Source organism: Gobius niger (genome assembly GCF_951799975.1).
Source record: "Gobius niger genome assembly, chromosome: 15".
NCBI lineage: Eukaryota > Metazoa > Chordata > Actinopteri > Gobiiformes > Gobiidae > Gobius > Gobius niger.
The window spans coordinates 12395254-12413450 of NC_136866.1; the positions used below are offsets into that span (position 1 = coordinate 12395254).

The 18197-nt window shown below is 45.7% G+C and overlaps 1 protein-coding gene across 1 annotated transcript in view; it reads right to left on the reverse strand.

The window, feature by feature from the left end:
* mdn1 (midasin AAA ATPase 1) overlaps positions 1 to 18197 on the reverse strand; it is a 43292-nt gene that overhangs the window by 13266 nt on the left and 11829 nt on the right. Inside the window, exons 35-70 of the mRNA XM_079571977.1 lie at positions 17888 to 18085; positions 17558 to 17766; positions 17338 to 17460; positions 16955 to 17152; positions 16776 to 16883; positions 16518 to 16706; positions 16311 to 16400; positions 15981 to 16244; positions 15494 to 15758; positions 15262 to 15421; positions 14865 to 14981; positions 14584 to 14792; positions 14290 to 14438; positions 13777 to 13976; positions 13428 to 13648; positions 12584 to 12697; positions 12234 to 12363; positions 12058 to 12158; positions 11856 to 11989; positions 11625 to 11791; positions 11367 to 11493; positions 6494 to 6707; positions 6177 to 6417; positions 5902 to 6025; positions 5500 to 5664; positions 5222 to 5436; positions 4622 to 5006; positions 4434 to 4546; positions 3435 to 4098; positions 2415 to 2570; positions 1941 to 2226; positions 1636 to 1874; positions 1462 to 1557; positions 1285 to 1379; positions 986 to 1110; positions 664 to 819 (exon numbers count right to left, since the gene is read on the reverse strand). Of these exons, the coding sequence (XP_079428103.1) occupies positions 664 to 819; positions 986 to 1110; positions 1285 to 1379; positions 1462 to 1557; positions 1636 to 1874; positions 1941 to 2226; positions 2415 to 2570; positions 3435 to 4098; positions 4434 to 4546; positions 4622 to 5006; positions 5222 to 5436; positions 5500 to 5664; positions 5902 to 6025; positions 6177 to 6417; positions 6494 to 6707; positions 11367 to 11493; positions 11625 to 11791; positions 11856 to 11989; positions 12058 to 12158; positions 12234 to 12363; positions 12584 to 12697; positions 13428 to 13648; positions 13777 to 13976; positions 14290 to 14438; positions 14584 to 14792; positions 14865 to 14981; positions 15262 to 15421; positions 15494 to 15758; positions 15981 to 16244; positions 16311 to 16400; positions 16518 to 16706; positions 16776 to 16883; positions 16955 to 17152; positions 17338 to 17460; positions 17558 to 17766; positions 17888 to 18085 (6747 nt within the window). The remainder of the gene's footprint in view (positions 1 to 663; positions 820 to 985; positions 1111 to 1284; positions 1380 to 1461; positions 1558 to 1635; positions 1875 to 1940; positions 2227 to 2414; positions 2571 to 3434; positions 4099 to 4433; positions 4547 to 4621; positions 5007 to 5221; positions 5437 to 5499; positions 5665 to 5901; positions 6026 to 6176; positions 6418 to 6493; positions 6708 to 11366; positions 11494 to 11624; positions 11792 to 11855; positions 11990 to 12057; positions 12159 to 12233; positions 12364 to 12583; positions 12698 to 13427; positions 13649 to 13776; positions 13977 to 14289; positions 14439 to 14583; positions 14793 to 14864; positions 14982 to 15261; positions 15422 to 15493; positions 15759 to 15980; positions 16245 to 16310; positions 16401 to 16517; positions 16707 to 16775; positions 16884 to 16954; positions 17153 to 17337; positions 17461 to 17557; positions 17767 to 17887; positions 18086 to 18197) is intronic.

Genomic DNA, 18197 nt, shown 5'->3' on the forward strand with positions numbered 1-18197 from the left:
GATGACCTCTGTGACATGTCATGATCCCGTCTACACTCAATAGTGTCTGAGCCTGCGTGCCTGGACAAGGCTGCAGAGAGAGGTCAAAAGGCCATAATGCTGCCCACAGCCAAGTCAACCAGGTCACCAGATCAATCAATGTCAATGTCCTGACAACTACATTGTTAACCCTGCTATATCCAAGATCAATATAGAAGGGACATACATATATTCAAATATAACCTCACTATACAGTAGTGTCGTAGTAGAGACTTAACAATTGCTAACTGAACTGGGTGGATTAAGTTTGACAGTGTTTTGCTTCTATATTAAGAATCTTCTTCTGACTTCTTCTCCATTCGACGATTTTTAGATCTCAACAACAAGGAAAAATTCTACACAGTGAAGTGAAATTAGAATCAGACTGTACAGCAGGGTCTTGGCAGTGCCCACTGCACTGATGGGTATTTGAGCATGGGTTATCACAAAAATGTTTTACATTTTTAAATCAAGTTTTAAATCAATGTCACTCTTCAGATACTCAAAGTGCTTTACATTGCATCCTTTATTCCTGTCACTAATAAGGCTGTTTTGTCATTATAGTAATTGCCAGACAACCAAAGCCACACATTTCCACAATGTTAATAAATCTTTAACTAAGCAGCATCACTGGTAAAGACTGACCTTGTCCTGGCTGCTCTTGGATCACCAAAACGTGGCAGTGGAAGCTCTGCAGCATGGTCAGTCGCGTGTGGAATTCTCCCAAAGTGGAACCCTCAATAAAGGCCTGGAAGGTGGAGGCCACTGCGGACAGCGTCAGCCGATCCTCACACTCCTCACCTGGGAACACAAGCAGAGTGAAGCCTCGCACGCCCTTTACAAACTAAATATTTTTATGATGATCACATGGATCTTACATGAAAACTGGGAGGGAAAGAAAACACATTTCTCCATACCACTAGAACTAGAGCCCCATTAAAATGAACTGAGGTTGAAGGTGCTGTACCTTGCTGGGTGTCTTCTCTCTGCTCCTGTAGATACCTCTCAATCAGCTGATAGACAGAGAACCAGTGTTTGGTCGACTTCTCTGTGTGTCGTTTCACAGCATTGTCCAGACTACTCGACCAGCAGCTGCACCAGAGCACAAACCACCAGTCAGGCCGTAACAGGTAGACCATTTGTATATCTACTTATACATTTCATCCAATCGTACTTTTACAATTCCAGATTATTACATGGCACTATAAAGGAAAGGCTCAAATGTTCTCCAGTAATTCTTCCACGATACACAAAGCTCTGTCTGACCTGAGTTCAAGTTTGCGCCACTGGATGATGAGCAGCGTAACTGGTTCCAGCTCCTTCCTCAGAGACACGGAGCGGCTGGCGTTGTTCTCCCAGTCCTGCAGAAGAACCATCTGTGGTCACCACCAACACCATACAACCAGACAACAGCATCAGTTCTTAGGCTTGATCAGTGCTGACCTGGGCTTTACTGAGGATGATCTCCAGTCCGTTCAGGAACTTGGCCAGAGGACTGGCCAGACTAAAGGCCAAAATCCTCTCGATCACTAATAAGAGCTGAAAACACCACAAACATTACAAACGTGTACTGTACGTCCTCGGTTATTTTAAGTAAAGCCATCATCAAGACCACACCTGGACAAGTGCGGGGTGATCAGGCCACTCCTCCAGCCTGTGCTTCACAGCCAGAGTGAGCTGCTGCAGCACAGGCAGGCAGAGCCGTGCCTCACTCATGTTGGGCTGCTGGTAGAAGTCATAAGGCCCCTCTGAGCTGAGAGTCAGGGACCCTGGACCCCCCACACCCTGCACGGTGTTCTGCAGAAGAGCAGACAGAAGTAGCTCACTGCCACACAGCTGTTGGTCCAAGTCTGAGTCTGAGGAGAACAGAATATGTGAGAACATGAGCGCTAACGTTTATAACAATTAGCAGACACACTGACCTATCAGGTGGTACAGGTGGACAATTATAGGTGCCGCAATCTGATAGGAGGAGATCAGGGCCTGGATGTGTTCTCTGCACTGATTGGTTGGAGGTGTGCTGCAGTACCACAAAGACTGAGCATATCCCAGACACAGGCGCTGGTGCACCTGCACCACTGTGTTCAGAGCACTCTGAGACAAAGAGCTGTTCTCACTGCACTCCTCCTTAGCAACATCAGAGCCCGGCTCTGGCCTAGAGGCCCCAGGGCCCTCCAGGCTCGGCTGAACCATGATGTCTGCAAAGTCCTGTAAGATATAGACAAACAAAAGCAATTAACCCAATCGCAATATCTATCACACTAGATAAATGCTAACCATATGCAGTACTATATTCATAAACAAAACAGAATAATTAAAGCATAATTAGTAGCTCTGCCACAGTTGTTTGTTTAGTTTGATGGGCTCACACTATAGTAGTTACTTTGTTCGAATACCTGCTGGAAATGAGGGAACTGCTGTCTGAACTCTTCCTCGTCCAGTTGATCTTCCGAGAGTTGGGAGCCGTGCTGTTTGCTGCGATATAGACTGGAGTCCTGCAGCTCTCGCTCTCTGCAGCGCCGCTCCTGCTCATCCCACTCGTTCACCAGAGCCTGGAGAGTAAGAGTCAGTACACTGATACTGGAGTGTCACCAGGTTGGATTTTGGCAGGTTTGAAAAGCAAATGACTGGTAAATATAATTTCCATCAGCCAAAAAGGGTCAACAAGAAACACGCCATGCTCACCACACTGGGCTTTTCTCTCTTTGCGCCGTCAAACTTTTTCAAGAGAACGGTGGCCTGCAGGAACCTTTTCCTCTAATTCTAATGATCGGATTGGACTGAAGCGCTGCCTCACAGCGGCTCCTCCGGGACGTGTGATTGCGTTTAGAACTGCTTTCCCCCTAAGCTTGTCTGCGCAGACTACCTTGGGAGTTTCCAGTGTTTGAAGCCACTCTGAGTGTGGCAGAGCTGGGTCTTTGGTGAATTGCTCTAGGCGAGGAATTTGGTACCCCATAACATTTAAACAGTGAGATAATTAATGGCATTTATTTTGCAAACAAAGTTATGAAACAGGCGCGAGAGGGCATCCTGCTGCCCCCGCCCCGGTGTGCAGCAAACACCACGAACAGAGCTGGAGAAAGACAGTTATTGAGCTCATCAGTGGGGTATGTCCAAAAGGAACCATGTGATCTGCAGCTCTCTATTGTCTCCACGCGCACTATTTTATGTTTGGATTTCGAGTAGTTATTTTGTCTTTCTTAAATCAGAGCTCTTTCATTAGAAAGAAACTCACTCGCGTAGCGCTCCATCTATGATTAAATGTAAGTGATAATATGAGACAATATTTATTAAATTGATTATGTCCAGCAATTGTTAATCGCTGAAATTTTAGGACCCAGTTGACCAAAGAGACCGGCATAAACAGTTAAGATTCTAAAACAACCACAATAAAAATAAAATAAATAATTAGTGACCTGACAGATGTGTCTGAAGAGCTGAATGGTCTCAGTGCTCAGTTCTCCTGTGGTCAGTGTGTGGCACTGTACGAACAGCAGGGCGGTCAGCAGCAGAGCTGAGGTCTGGGGAATCACACGCTCAGCTTCCTGATGGGGAAGGAGCTTCAGTACAGACTGCACAACCTCCATACACGTCCTGGAGCACAAGTAGTCGGCCCGGGCCAGGTGGGTGCAGAGGCTGGGGCTCACTGATTGGAGGGCGAGCAGGCTGGACAGGAAGTGAGACAGTCCTGGAACTGGGGCAAGTGAGGAGGCCAACTGAGCAGACACCAGCCTCATCCCATAGCGCATCTGCAGGATACCAGTGCGGACAGGGCTAACCACGTCAGGGAACAAAGGAAAGTTCTCCTGCAGTCTGAGACAGAAGCGCTGTTGGGACTGTTGCCACACATCCTCCTCCCGCAGTAGGTTCTGAATCGCACTTCTGGAACCAGTTTTCTGGAATGCCCCCTGCAGGTTTGAGAGGAGCTGTTGCACTGTGGACAACTGGCCAATGCTGCTGAGGTAGTGCTGGAGCTCCTGGAACAATCGTCCATACTGTGCGTCACCTGGGCGGCAAGCTTGTTTTCTGGAAAGTTCTGCAATCTGTTCCTTCAGCTGCTGCACACGGACCCACATGTATCTGATCAGACCACAGACAGATTGCGGAGTTAGAGACAAGACTTTCAGCAAAGACAGCATCTTGTAAAGTAGGTTACAATGGCTACAAACACCGGAGCCCGGTGTCTTTTTTTAGCAGACTGAAATAAAGTCTCTTCAAACAGCTTCCAAACAGTGCATTGCAATACTTACATGACCCTCAATCATCATCCACAAACCAATATCCCTGCATATAATATGTGAAAACTATGTTTGTAGCTTGCATGCCGTTTGTCTACATGTCAACAAAGTCTCTCCAGCAAAGACACAAACCAATGTTCTTGTCACACTCTGAAGCTCTGCAATAGTTCTTCTGACCTGATTCGAGGGTGTTGGAATCCATCTGTTGTGCTATTTTCCTCCAGTTTGACTCCTGTCTTGATTTCAGACAAAAGACTTCGGCCCCTCCACTCCTCCTGCAGCTGCATCAGCTACAGCAGACAAAGGCTTTAAGTAAGAAATGACACCAACTTTACTCTGTAAATATATGCAAAACAAATACTGACCTCCTGCTGGGCATACTTCAGTTTATAGGCTCTCTTCACAGCAGGATCAAAGATTGTCTGTGGGGTCCACACTCTAATCTGCAGCAGACCCATGTGAACCCAAAAGGCCCCTGAACGAACCAGATCGGGCCCCTGGACCCTGCTTTGAACGTACTCTTGCACACATGTGCTGCAGGCCTCCAATACTCCCTCTGGGAGCAGTTTGGGAGAAATGAAGTCCCTGAAGAAAGTGTGGATCTCCTGTGCTGGGATCTGTGGGTCTGGACCTTCTACCAGACTTTCACAGCTCTCCATGAACCCCTCCTGCAGTCCAGGGGGCAGCAGCTCAGCCATACTCTGGAGTTGCCGCCGCAACACTGCCCCCTGCAGCCTGAGGTCGGTCCACCTGTCAACACACAGGACACTTGTCATCTCAAGCAGCTAAACCAATAGGAGCAGAGTACTTTTGTGTGATTTTATAACCGTTTTCGGTGGATAACTCTTGGATTATTTTATTTTTTGATTAGTATTTGATTAGTGTATTGTGTGTGTTTTGGTCATCATACCAGCACTTGTCCGTAGAAGGCTGAAAGACAGAAAGTTGTCCGCCATATGCCATACCTGAGGTCAGCCACAACAGGAAAGGCCAAGTTGTCCCAGACCACAGACGATATGTCCTGAAGCTGTTGGACCCTCTCCCTCCACTCGCCCAGCCTCAAAGGGGACGAGGTCATGAGGCTTAGGCCAGAGGGGTCCCACCGGCCCCCAGTGCCACTGCCACTCAGCACTCCCAGCATAGAGCGGGACCACACGGCTTTACTTAACAACGCAGGACCCTGAAATATTTACATGTTACTTTATATTCCAAAAAAATGTCTTTAACAAAACAAAACAATTACCATTGCATGGGTTTCCTGTGGGAATTTGTGTGGCAGGGGCCCGTCAGTGCTCAGGTTGTACAAGGTAAACCAGCGGTCAGGATCACAGGTAACACTACTGGTCCACAGAGCTGACAGAGCCTCGGACAACAGCTCACACCAAACTTGCTGCAGCGCCTCTGCTGGCTGGGCATCAACAAACAACATAATGCTACATATTATTCTGCACAAACCAATAACTACACGTCATAAAAAGCTGCTGATGGCTTTGACTTGGTCCTGCCTTGTACAAATAATGAACAGTTGTGAGACAAAGGCTGGTTAGATGGAGACATAATTTTGAAACTAAAAACATACAGGATGGGTGCCACTTTGAATATCAATCCTGTGCTACAGGCCTTCTATGGTGGGTGTCAGACTGACCTTGTCCGTTCTGAGCAGGAACCACAGTGGCTGGAGGTGACTGACATTCAGAGCAGTAGAGCGCAGACAGAAGTGCAGGTGTGTGGATACTTCAGCACAGAGAGTCTCTTCAGTGTCTGGGTCACTAACAAGTACAAGCAGCACTTAGCAGTACAATACTTTGAAGCCTACATGAATGCCTACAGAGCTTAAAAGGCCACATATCAATATCTCCTAAAAATGGAGATAAAGACTATCAATAGGTACATCAGCTCTGCACACAGACATGGTCATACCTGGGTGCTAGGGCCATGTGCAGCAGAGCAGTGCTGAGCCTTAGCTGGTTCAGGATGGCCAGGTGCTCTGTTAGGGGCCACAGCTGGGCTCTGTGGCAGAGCTGCTGGAGCTGCTCTCTGTTTAGGGGCCCTTCACGTCTATCCTGGTCCTCTTCCAACAGGCCCTCCGCATCCAGGAGCCCGCAACAGGCCATGTGGCGCTGCTGCTGCTCAACAGTTATCTGAAGTTTCTCCAGCACTCCTGACAAAACAACAATTTATTTAGTTTATTATTTTCTTTTTGTCAATACTTGACATGATGCTTCTAATGACCTCACCAGACTGTTGTGGATCAAGCTGATTGTTGGCCATCAACACAAGGCCCCAGCCTTCAAGAAGACGCTCTTTTCCATCTTGGCCCAGTCCAGCTTCATGAAGACGCAGCAGCTCCATTCTCCAGCAACGAGAGATCCCATCAAACCGGAGGTCACTGACGTTCACAGCTTTGGAGAAGAGTCTGAGCTGAGAGGCACACTCTGCTACACACTCAAGCTGCAGATCAAGAGATATTAGTACAATATTACACATGTTACATTATTACAACAGCAGTTTATGGATGGTAAGTATTAGGATTAAGTGCGGACAGACTTTTTTTTTTTTTTTTTTTTTTTTTTTAAATTCATTTCTTTATTAATTACAACAACAACAAAATACAGTAAAGGAAACAAGTGTTAAAATACAAATTTGGATTCCGTGGCCATATGACCGTTGGAAGAGTTAAAAAAATTAAAAAGGGAGAGGACCTAGCAAAATGGAAAATTCACAAACTGTTCGTTTCTGAAATTGCTTGTCAGGTACCCCTTAAACTCCCCCATAGACCCATGCTGAGAGACACAGCCATAGTCCAGGATGTTAAGCATTAGTACAGCCAGAACAAAACACGACCTCCGCACTGCCCCCGCCACAGGCAGCGTCCCATCAGGCAACACAAAATTTGGTCTACGTACATTATAAGGTAGAACCTTTTGTGTGGGACAGTATTGGTCCAATGCTTTGGGTGAAAGTCCATGACACATTTTATATGCAAAACACGACAGTGCAAAGTTGCGTCTTGTTTGCAGTGTGATCAAACCCAGCCGTCTGTAATGCTCAGGTGCTATTTCTGCGCGATATGGCAGCTGGAGAATGATGCGCATACATCTCCGCTGTAGGCTTTCTAGACAGTTCACTAATGTTTTTCCAATGCCACATAGCAGCACTGAGCAGTACTCCAATCGAGATCTGATGTAGGCCTTGTATATGCGCAGCAGTAGTTCAGTACTTCTTGGTGGCAGCTTTGTCTTAAGAAGTCTCAGAACAAAAATTTCCTTACGAGCTGCTTTGCAAGTCTCCTCGATGTGACGCTTAAATTTGAGGTCACTCGTAAGGATAACCCCCAGATGTTTAGTCTCATTTGAGAAAGGAATGGTGTGACCCTCAAACACAACCTGGTTGTTAAGTTGGCTGGCATATTGCTTTGTGAAGCACAGACACACCGTCTTGGAGGCATTAAACTTCATGCCCCAGGTTTTGGCCCAACGGCTAGCAGTAGCCAGTGCATAATTCAGACCAGCAATAGCTAAAGCTGGATATGCACTGGAAACTGTGACTATTGTGTCGTCTGCATATGCTGCTGGAATGACATTAACACTTTGGGGCAATAACACAGAGCAGTCTTCCAAAACAGTCAGTAGGTCATTTAAAAATAATATAAACAGGGTTGGAGCAATCACGCTTCCCTGGGGTACTCCGGATTGCACTGGTAACGGTGAAGAAAAGGAATGCCCTATTCTTGTCTGCTGGAGACGATTACTTAGATAATCACGAATCCAGGCCAGCATTTTACCATGGATGCCAAATGCCGGGAGTTTTTGCAAAATGGCATTATGCGGTACTGCTGTAAATGCATTGCTGAAGTCCAAGAATGCTGCTACACATGTTTCCTTAAGTTCTACAGCCTTTACCCAGGTATGGTAGTCCAGTGCCAGTTGATCTAGTGTAGAATGTTTGGGTATAAATCCAAACTGATTTTTAGAAATCAATGAATTTTCCAACAAAAATGTCATCAGCCTGTCATTTACAATACTCTCAAGAATTTTCCCAACACAAGATGTTAGTGATATTGGTCTGTAGCTTGCTGGATCTGCCCGATCTCCTTTGTGCTTATAAACCGGTGTTACATAGGCAGATTTCCATATCTGAGGGATTTTAGAATTGCTGATGGACAGTTTAAACAGATAAGTCAGCACAGGTGTAAGTTCAAGGGCACAATTTCTCAGAAATACATTTGGTATGCCATCAGGGCCACTGGCTTTTGTTACATCAAGTTTACACAATTTACGGTACACACTCTCTGAAGATACATGCACCTCAGTCAGTAAGCCATGCTTCATTTCAGGTAATGGACAGTCATACACTTGTTGATCCTCATACACACTGGAGGTATATATATGATTCAAAATATCAGCTTTTGCAGCATCACTCGCATATGTCTGATTTTCATGTGATAACTCAGGTATTTTTTCATGACAGTCTGAAAATTTGTACAGCTCAGAAAGCAAACCCCAATAGTGTTTTGGTGAATAACTCGTTGCTAGTTTCTGAGCTTGTTGTGTATAATACTGTTGTTTAATACGAGTTATCTCAGCACGCAGGGCATTTCTGGATTTTCTAAAAGCATGTAAATCATGTTCACTCTTTGATGTCTTAAAGTTTGACCAATGTGCATGTTTTGATGCTTTTAGCCTTGTGAAGTCAGAGGTAATGAAAGGCAATTTCTGTTTTCCTGTTTGAGCCATACAGCGCCGTCGAACTGGTATCAAACAAGTCAATATGGAAGTGACAGTTTTGTAAAAATTCTCCGAAGCTGTCTCAACATCACTACTAGACAACACTGAGGTCCAATTATAGTCCTTGAGCGCCTGACGAATTTGTGTCCAATCAGTTATCCGTTTAAAATCAAGATGAGTCAGATCATTTGACCCATCTATTGACTGATTTCCTATTTCTAGTATCTCAAGAACAGGCTTAACATATGGCAGGAGAATATTGATAACACCATGATCAGAGGTTCCAAGTGGAGCAGTCACAGATACACCAGAGAAAACATCAGGGGTGTCAGTTAATGCCAAGTCAATAAGAGATGGTGTCCCAGGCAGCCGGTCTGGAAATCTGGTGGGTGAGGTGACCATTTGTGTCATGCCATGTTGGATGCAGAATAGCTCCGTTTCTAACCCCTGCTGGTCAGTTTGGTCTTCGGACCACCATTCAGTATTGTGTACATTAAAATCACCAATTATAAGATTACAAGAATTGGAACTGACAGGACTATTCTCCAGTGCCTCTTCAATATGATTAAGTATTGACATGTCTCCATCAGGTTTGCGGTAAATGAAGGTAGCGAATAGTTTTACATAGTCTAGGTCAAATGAAAAAAACAGGCTTTCAAAGTCCTTGCTTTCTAGATTTACATGTCGTTTATATTTCACGCAACTATGTATATAGACGGCCAGTCCTCCTCCAAATGAGGGGCGGTCTTTGCGGATAAAATCGTAACCCTCAATGGTGAATACCCGATCTGGCATTGCAGTAGTTAAAAATGTCTCAGAGACAAATACAACACTGGGTTTATGGTGTAATATATAATAGGAGAGTTCATCATAATTAGCGTAAAGACCTCTGATATTGGTGAAAATTATATTAGTATCATTCGGGATGTTATCCATGAATTAGCGTTTGCTTTATTTCTGCAAAGCGCTTAAGATACACGGGGCAGGTGGAACTTTTGGCCGCGTGCGTCCCACTACAGTTGCAGCACTTTGGGTCACTTGTACAGGGGTGGGCGTGGTCAGCGTCAGTAGAGCCACAGTTTACACAGCGGCGTTGTGATCGACAGACACTGGCGACATGATCAAATCTGTGACAATTAAAACATCGCGTGGGGCGAGGCGCGAGTGGCTGGAGTCGGTAAAAGCAGAAGCCGTATCGAAAGCCATACTGAAGAGCTCTGGAGTATTCCGCTTGGTCACTGATGTTGAACTTAATCGAAACGTGTTTACTCTGCGCACGTGGAGGAAACTTGGCCAGCTGATTCACCGAGGGATATTCCGTCTTCAACTCTTTTTCGAGATCCACGAAGTCCGTTTCCTGGGAGACATGTGTGATGATAGCCCACTTTTGTTGACGCTGATTTGAGTGACCACTCATCGGGTACAGGACTGCGCCATCCCCAAACAGCCGCGGATCCCAGCCGGTAAGCAGCACATCTCGGTGCGCTTTTTCTTTCAGTTCAATTAGTAACTTGCCAGAATTTAGCAGTCTAGCATATGAGATCAGAGGCACAGCATCAGGTCGACTTTCTGTGATTAGCCGCTTGATTTCAGAAGGCACTGAGAATCTTTTCGGGTCAGTCAGGCTGGAAACCAATACTGTGCGTAATGGATCAGCTCGGTATGGCGCATTGGTTGTGCGCCCTGTTGACGTGGGTGCTTGGGTTGCAACAGGTCTTCCCGGCCCTACGGCCTCAGCAAAGGTTTTCATTTTAGTTTGTACGTCAGCTGAAATGTCTACGACGCTTGATAGTAGTTTGGTCTCAAGAGCAATTACTCGATTTTCAATTCTCTCCATAAACTCCGTTGTGGACTTGTTGCATGAGTTATGAGAGACTGCGTCGTAGGTAGCGGGATCATATTCATAGCAAATATTGGTTGGATATTGCTTCTTCAAGGCATTGACATCTTTTTTGGTCATCTTTTGGCTGCACAATTTGCAAATGTACAGTCCAGGCTCCTGATTTATGAGGTTGCTTATTTGCATAACCGATAGCCCGAGGCACTCGTAGTGCATGTACTTTTGACAATTAGAGCACATGACTTCAGCCTCATGGCGTGATTTATCACACCAGCATATAACTTCATTGTCCAAGGGCATTTTGCCGAGCAAAGCAAAAAGCCACTAGCTTCCACCTACTTCAATCAGCTGTAGCCATTCATTCAGTTGCCAGCTGTAGCAGTGCTAGCTGGCACTTAGCCTACCGGCTTTTTGTCCGTTCGTTCTTTACAGTCCAATTTTTTGCATGCAGTAACTCTGGAATTGTAGAGTGGAGTCTAGTAGACTCGAGCAATTGAAATCCAACTTCTAGAGTGGCGATGTCATGCAAATAGATAGACTTACCTTGAATGGCAAAGCTTTTCCAAGACTCCTATGGATGCGTTTAAGGACAGTGGCCATAGATACTGAGGTGGACAGAAGGCTCTGGATTGCCGCCGACACAGACTGAAGCTCTTGACTAATACCAGTTCTATTAAAAAAAATATATATATTGAAGCTACAATGTAACATGGATATTACAATTTGTATTGTAAAGACCCCGAGAAAATTAAACTCCTTCACTTAGGTTCATCTAAACTCATACAACATCACAGTGCTTACTCAGAGGAAGCCTGGGCATCTCCAGTGAGAAGCTGAGGGAGGGTTAGAAGAGCGTGTTTGTGGACCCACTGCCAGTGCAGTGCCAACACAGCCACACCCTGACGGTCTGGAGCCACCGAGCCAGACATCTCCCAGAAATGGTCAGCCCACTTCAACAACTGAAGGACCTGCAACACAGAGCAGTGAGGACAAGTGCGGGCCTAGTAGATGTTTTTAAAGCTGGATTCTGACCTCGAACATAACAGGGTCTGAGATGTGGGGCTGTTCCATCTGAATGAGCTCCATAATGTAAGAGCTCCACAGATCAAAGAAGGGACGAAGGTGCATCAGCACAGGGTGAGCCAGATGGCCAACGTCTACGGTCCCTAAGACAAAACAAACAGCTGATATTATCTGATGAATAACCTCCACATAAGCACTGTATACTGCATACCTTTGCTGAAGGCTGTGGCGGCTCTGAGTGCACTGTCCGGAGAGCCGGGAGAGCAGGAGCCAATCGCTGCTCGCTCCTGACGCTCCATCAGCAGAACCGCCCTGGGTTGTGAAGGCATCATTATTAACCTTTAATTTACCACAAATCCACCCAGCAGACCGGAGCTGATCACACACCTGTTGGCGACAGCATTGAGAGTCTCAAGGGACTCCACGTATCTCTCTTCATCCTCAAAGTTACATTTGTTGGCCAACATCTCCAGATACTGCTTGTTCCAGCGCATGTCCACAAGAATAAGGTGTTCATCTGTGAAGAAAACAGACGCCACATTATTGCATTGCACCATAATCAATGATTTGAGCCTGTTGAGCATGTAGCTCCTGAACTGAGTAGTGGCTGATGTCTTAATTTCACTGTAATGCTATAATAGTAAATGCGGTTGCCAGATTCAACAAATGCTAGGGCTTAAATTAGTTTTATAGCATGTGTATTTTGTCTCTTTGTTTTCACAGACAGAAGCTCTTACCGATGCTGTGTGGCTGAAGCAGCTGTGTTAGTGACCTGCCCTTAATGCAGAGTTGACTGCTGAACACGGCCTGCAGAGCTTTGCTTCCTGCCTGTAAATGCACCAGGGCTGAATCTAAAACAAAACAAAAAACAATTGTGTAAGTTCAGCAAATGGTCCGGCTGCTTTTAAAATGTTTAAAGGAATAGGCCACCGTTTTTACATACTGAGATATGTTCTTACCTTAGCTTTGGCGAGTTCTTTAGGACCTGTCTGGTCTTCACCCGTGCCTTCAATCACGTAAACACAGCGCAGACGGCGTTAGCATTTAGCCTCTCCCTCTCTCCACTATAGCTCCAAAGCAGGTCAAGATAGAAGCTACCAAGCTCTTCCATGTTTTCCCTATTTAAATATGGTTACGTGAAGTGTTACACTACAAAGTATAATTACACAAAATTAAACAATGTGGAGTACCAGGAGTAGTTCGAAATCTGCGCAGTAATCTTCACTTTACTGTGCGGATGTTAAACTACTCCTGGTATTATTACGCCTTACAATATAGTTCCCCCTTTTATCCGCTTAGAAAATCCACATTGTTTAATTTTGTGTAATTATACTTTGTAGTGTAACACTTCACATAACCATATTTAAATAGGGAAAATGTGGAAGAGCTTGGTAGCTTCTATCTTGACCTGTTTTGGAGCTATAGTGGAGAGGGGGAGAGGCTAAATGCTAACGCCGTCTGCGCTGTGTTTACGTGACTGATGGCACGGGGGAAGACCAGACAGGTCCTAAAGAACTCGTCAAAGCTAAGGTAAGAACATATCTCAGTATGTAAAAACGGTGGCCTATTCCTTTAACCTACCGGGAACATGTTTGTAGCTGTTTGATAAGTGTGTTAAAAAGCTGCAGCGGAGGGGCCAGTCCCCATGAGAGGCCCTCTCTGTGAGCAGTCTGACTGCTATGGGAACCAATGTGACGGGGCTCCACTCAGCACCCAGAGCTTCAGCAGAGAACAGCAGGCCCTCCCCAACACCGCTGCTCAGTAAGGTTTGCTGTAAATCAGTCAGGCTCAGGGGGCGAGTCCTGCCAACACACATACGAAATGGAGGTTTTGTATTATCTGGCCACTTTTGCAAAACTTGGTTACTTTATTAACAAATTATTTTGCTATGCACTCCTCTGGATCGGAGGTAGTAGGATGGTATGCACACCTTTTACCATGTAGGCTTAGCGCATTCAGAAAGTATAGGAGGACTTGTCCATCTCGAAGGACGGAGGCCAAGCAGGAGTCTTCCGTGGAGAGGAGGGCAGAGGGCAGGCTATCAGGCCACACTCCAGCACATGACAGAGCCTTTCCCCAGGATGTTGAGTCCAGGGAGGACACATGCTGCACGATCAGCTGCTGCGCGTTCTAGAATCAGGCATACAATGGAATATTGGAAATTAGGATTTTTACTATAACATTCAGGGCTTGGGTGCAGGAAGTATTCATATTCATACCCCTCAGTTTATTACAATTATGTTGAAGTGAGATACAAAGACAAATCTCTTTTTAAAAAATTATTATTCTTTAAAAATCTACACCCTTTCTATTCCTTTCTATTAGATGGGAAGCTAATGTAACGTAATCGGAATAGAATCACCAATAGAAATGTATGAAATATGAGCAATTGAACGAGGTCTGAAAGCTTTCTGAAAGCACTGTAAATTGGAAGTGGACTTACCTTCTGGCTGGCAGTCGTGTGCTGGCTCAGAGAGTAGGCCTCTGCACAGGCCTGTAACAGGGCAGAGCGCAGGTCCACTCCTCTCTGGAGCTGTGCAGAGAGTAGGCAGGCAGCATGGAGCAGAGAGGAAACTGACGAAGCTGGGGAGTCTATGCACAGAGACATGTCATTGGAAAACCTTCCTGGATTTACACAATACAACAAATCAACCAAAATATTCGGTCAAGACCACAAAGGCAAAGGGAGCAAATAAACTCAATACAACAAAACTATAGATCCCACTGTCACGATTACCCCATATGTTGTCTTTGACGCTGTTGTGTATTTCAATGAGCAGATCACACAGACTGTCGCCCATCACTCCTGCGGTGTTCAGCAGAGTCTTTATGTCCTGGACGTCCCAGCATTGGCCCTCATGCTCCCCCGGGATGTACACCTCCACCCCACGATTCCTCATGGCGCGCGACAGCTCTCCGTGTGCGGGGTCCATGGTTAGGAACAGCCTGGGAACACCACACACAATAGTGAGCTGATGAGGAGGACGACGCGTGCACTGGGGAATATCAAAGGCTTACCGAAAGTTGGGATGAGGAGTGATTTTGGGCGTGTTCCCGTCAATGACTCCTCGTTCATTAATGGTGAGGGCTCCGTTAGGTTCAAGCAGAGCGTTGAGACGATCCAGGACTGAAGCACTAAAAAAGTAAAATATATTAATAAACAAAACACATGTTAATGAAAGTATTAGTAAAATCAGTGGATAGCTTTGCAAATGTCGATTTATTTACAGTGACTAGAGATGCTTTCACCAAAAATCAATGGATACAAATTATTTTCTAAAACCCATCAATAATACATTGCAATGGAAGTTTTAAGCCTAAGTGTTAGATTTCAACATAAAAGGATAACACCTAGAGGGGTATGAACACTTCCTGATCCCACTGTACATGACCATGAAGCGCCTGTTTATCCCACCTGCAGAAGTTGACATTGTCCATGAGCAGCCAGTCTCCACTTTGGAGAGCCTGAACCAGCATCCCGTCGTGCCACTCAAACCCTCCGTAAGAGCTGCCCTCCTCCAGCTGTGCCAGCCGCTCCTGCAGCAGGGTGAAGTCTGTCTGCAGCTGCGTCATGTCTGCCAACCAAAGCATGTTAGAGACCAAGCCAGACAGTGTAAACAAGTGTACGTGTGTGAGAAACCAATCACCTGTGAAGACTTTGAGCTTGGTGTTGAGTTTTTGCAGCAGAATAATGATGACCTCCAGTTTGTTGACTGCCTCAGAGGTGACTGTAGCCCCAGCTCTTTGCGGGCCATCTGCCTTCAGCCAATCACAGAACAGCCCCCAAGTCTGAAGCAAGAACTGGGTGTCCTGCACCCCCACATCCGAAGACATTAGCCCCCGCCTGGTGACCATTGCAACCGTGTAGTCCACAATTTCCAGCACCTGTTGCCATGGTCTCATGATATCCATCTGCAAACATTAGAAATGGGTAGAATTAGTACAAAAGCAGTTATTTGTAAATTACTATCTATAACAATAATTACATTACATACATACATTACATTTTTCAGTGAAAGCAGAACTACATCATACCAAGGACACATTTCTGTTTAGACTCCAAACTAAGATGCACTAAAAGTAGCCTATTCTCTAAGTGAACAATACAAAACAGAGCCATTTAGCACTAGAGACCTGTTCGAAGCCCCCGAGCAGTTCTGTGGTGTCCATGGAGCTGTTCATGGGCATGACCCTCAGTCTGTGTCCACTCAGCAGAGCCAGCAGTCGCACCAGGCTGGTCTTCCCACTGGCAGTTGGACCCACGAGAATGGTCATCCAGCCCATCTCGATACACTTCATCAGAGACTCCAGGGGTCTCAGTGCCTGGTGTGTGATTGACAGAGAGGGGGCCAGAGAGACTGGTGGAGCACCACTTCGCTGGAGGATAGAGAATCCCACCTGTACAAGATAGACACTTCTTTAGACTTAAAGAACGCTGAAATGAAAAATGTTGCAGTAACAAACCTGTAGGTTCAGTGGAGTCATGTGGAAGTGTCTGGAGCTTGTATAAGGCTCAAAGTCCTCTCCAAACACTTTTCTGAACAGACACAACACCTGAAACGAGCACAAGGAGAATATGTGGAATAATCAGAGACAAATGAAAGGTTTTGGGTAAGATGAAAATTGCTGCAGACAAATTGTAATGAAGCCGCTATTCTCACAGAAAATTACCTGGGCCTTGTCAGCTTCTGTCCTCATCCGATCAGCGTACACCAGTGCCACATGCTGCCCCGGGTTAAAGAAGCCGGGCGACTGGTCATTCTCCATGAGCTGACACCAGCGGAACATGTCCCTCAGGTTAAACTCCCAGGGACTTCCTTTGTGCCCCCAGATTCTCTCCACACACACCTGCTGAGCCAGCTATAACAGGACAGACACACTGACTAAGTAAAATAAAAGTACTGCTAAACTACAACAAGTTATACCGACCCTGCTACTGAAGTCAACCATCTTTGTGATCATTTCCTTGTCAATGTTTGGGAAAATGGATTGGGAAATAAACTCCAAATCTCTGGTAGTAAGCTGGTCCACATAAACCTGCAAATGCATGATTAAAAAATGTTATACAAGAGATTAAATCACATATCGATTTTTGGTGAAGTACTAACTTGAGTGAATCGATTTAGGAAAGACTTGGGAAGTCCCTTGCGTCCGCCGCCCTGAGTGAACGGGTTTTGACAGCCAAAGATCTTGGTTTTGTGGTGTTGAACCTGGAAGCTCATTGCCAGTTCAGGAATGTAGATCTCTGCTCTGTGGTCGAAGCAGGCGTTAAGGCCTTCAAGGACCGACTGAGAGGCCAAGTTCAGCTATCAGAAAAAGGAAACACAAGTGATGACTACTGAGGGTGGGTGAGCTATTTTGCACATTTTACACAGACACTTTACTAAACATACAACCATAAAGGTGCAAAAAGCGGGACAAACCAACCATATATCCCCTGGACTATGCAAATGCCTTGACATAACAGCTTGACATTGTGATTTTTGTTTACCTCATCCAGCACAATCCAGTGACCCTTCTTCAGTGCCGCCAAAAGGGGACCGTCCCGCCAAGCGAATTCACCTCCTTTACCTCCCTCCACTGGCAGATCAGTCCCAAACAAGTCGGTCACATCCTTAGCCAAGCAGAGAAGAAAGAAAACATGACAACTGTGGAATGTGTGTGTATTTACTCAGAAATGCACCCAAAAAAAAAAAGATCATAACACTAACCGTTTGCTCTGACAAGTTGATTCGAACAAGCTGGTTTCCCGAGGCCTTTGCTAGTGCTGCCACCAGGCTAGTTTTGCCCACTCCAGGAGAACCCTCCAGCAGCACAGGCCTCCGGAGTTTGAGCGCGCGTAGGATCCTCTGAGCGTTGACTGCAGTGGTGCCTGCTTCAATGGTGTAATCCGAGAGGCTGAGGCTGTCAGTCTGAGGACCTGCCCGTAGAAACACAGTCAACAGTCAGAATGTGAAAAACCCCACCAACACTTCATGGATTATTGTTCTCTGTGTAGATGTAGAGTAATTCAATTGTCTTTTTTCAACTTTTGTACGAACCTAAAGCAATGTAAAATGGATGGATGCCAAAAAAGTGCTCTCCCCACTGTGGCTCCCGGGACAGGCTAGTGTCATACACTCTCAGAGCCTCCATCATTTGCTGGTCCAGTTTGGTCGTGTGACTCAGGTGTTGTTGAAGGAAGCCCAGGCATAGTTTGCGGGTCAGAAGAGCATTGTCCGCACAAGACGCAGTAGTCCCTGCAATGACAACATAGTCAATTTGCTAATATTCACATAAATTACTAACTCTGGTTGACAGCCTCTCTGGTGTGTAGAGGATAGTAAAGCACCTACCCCGAATTACCCAAAA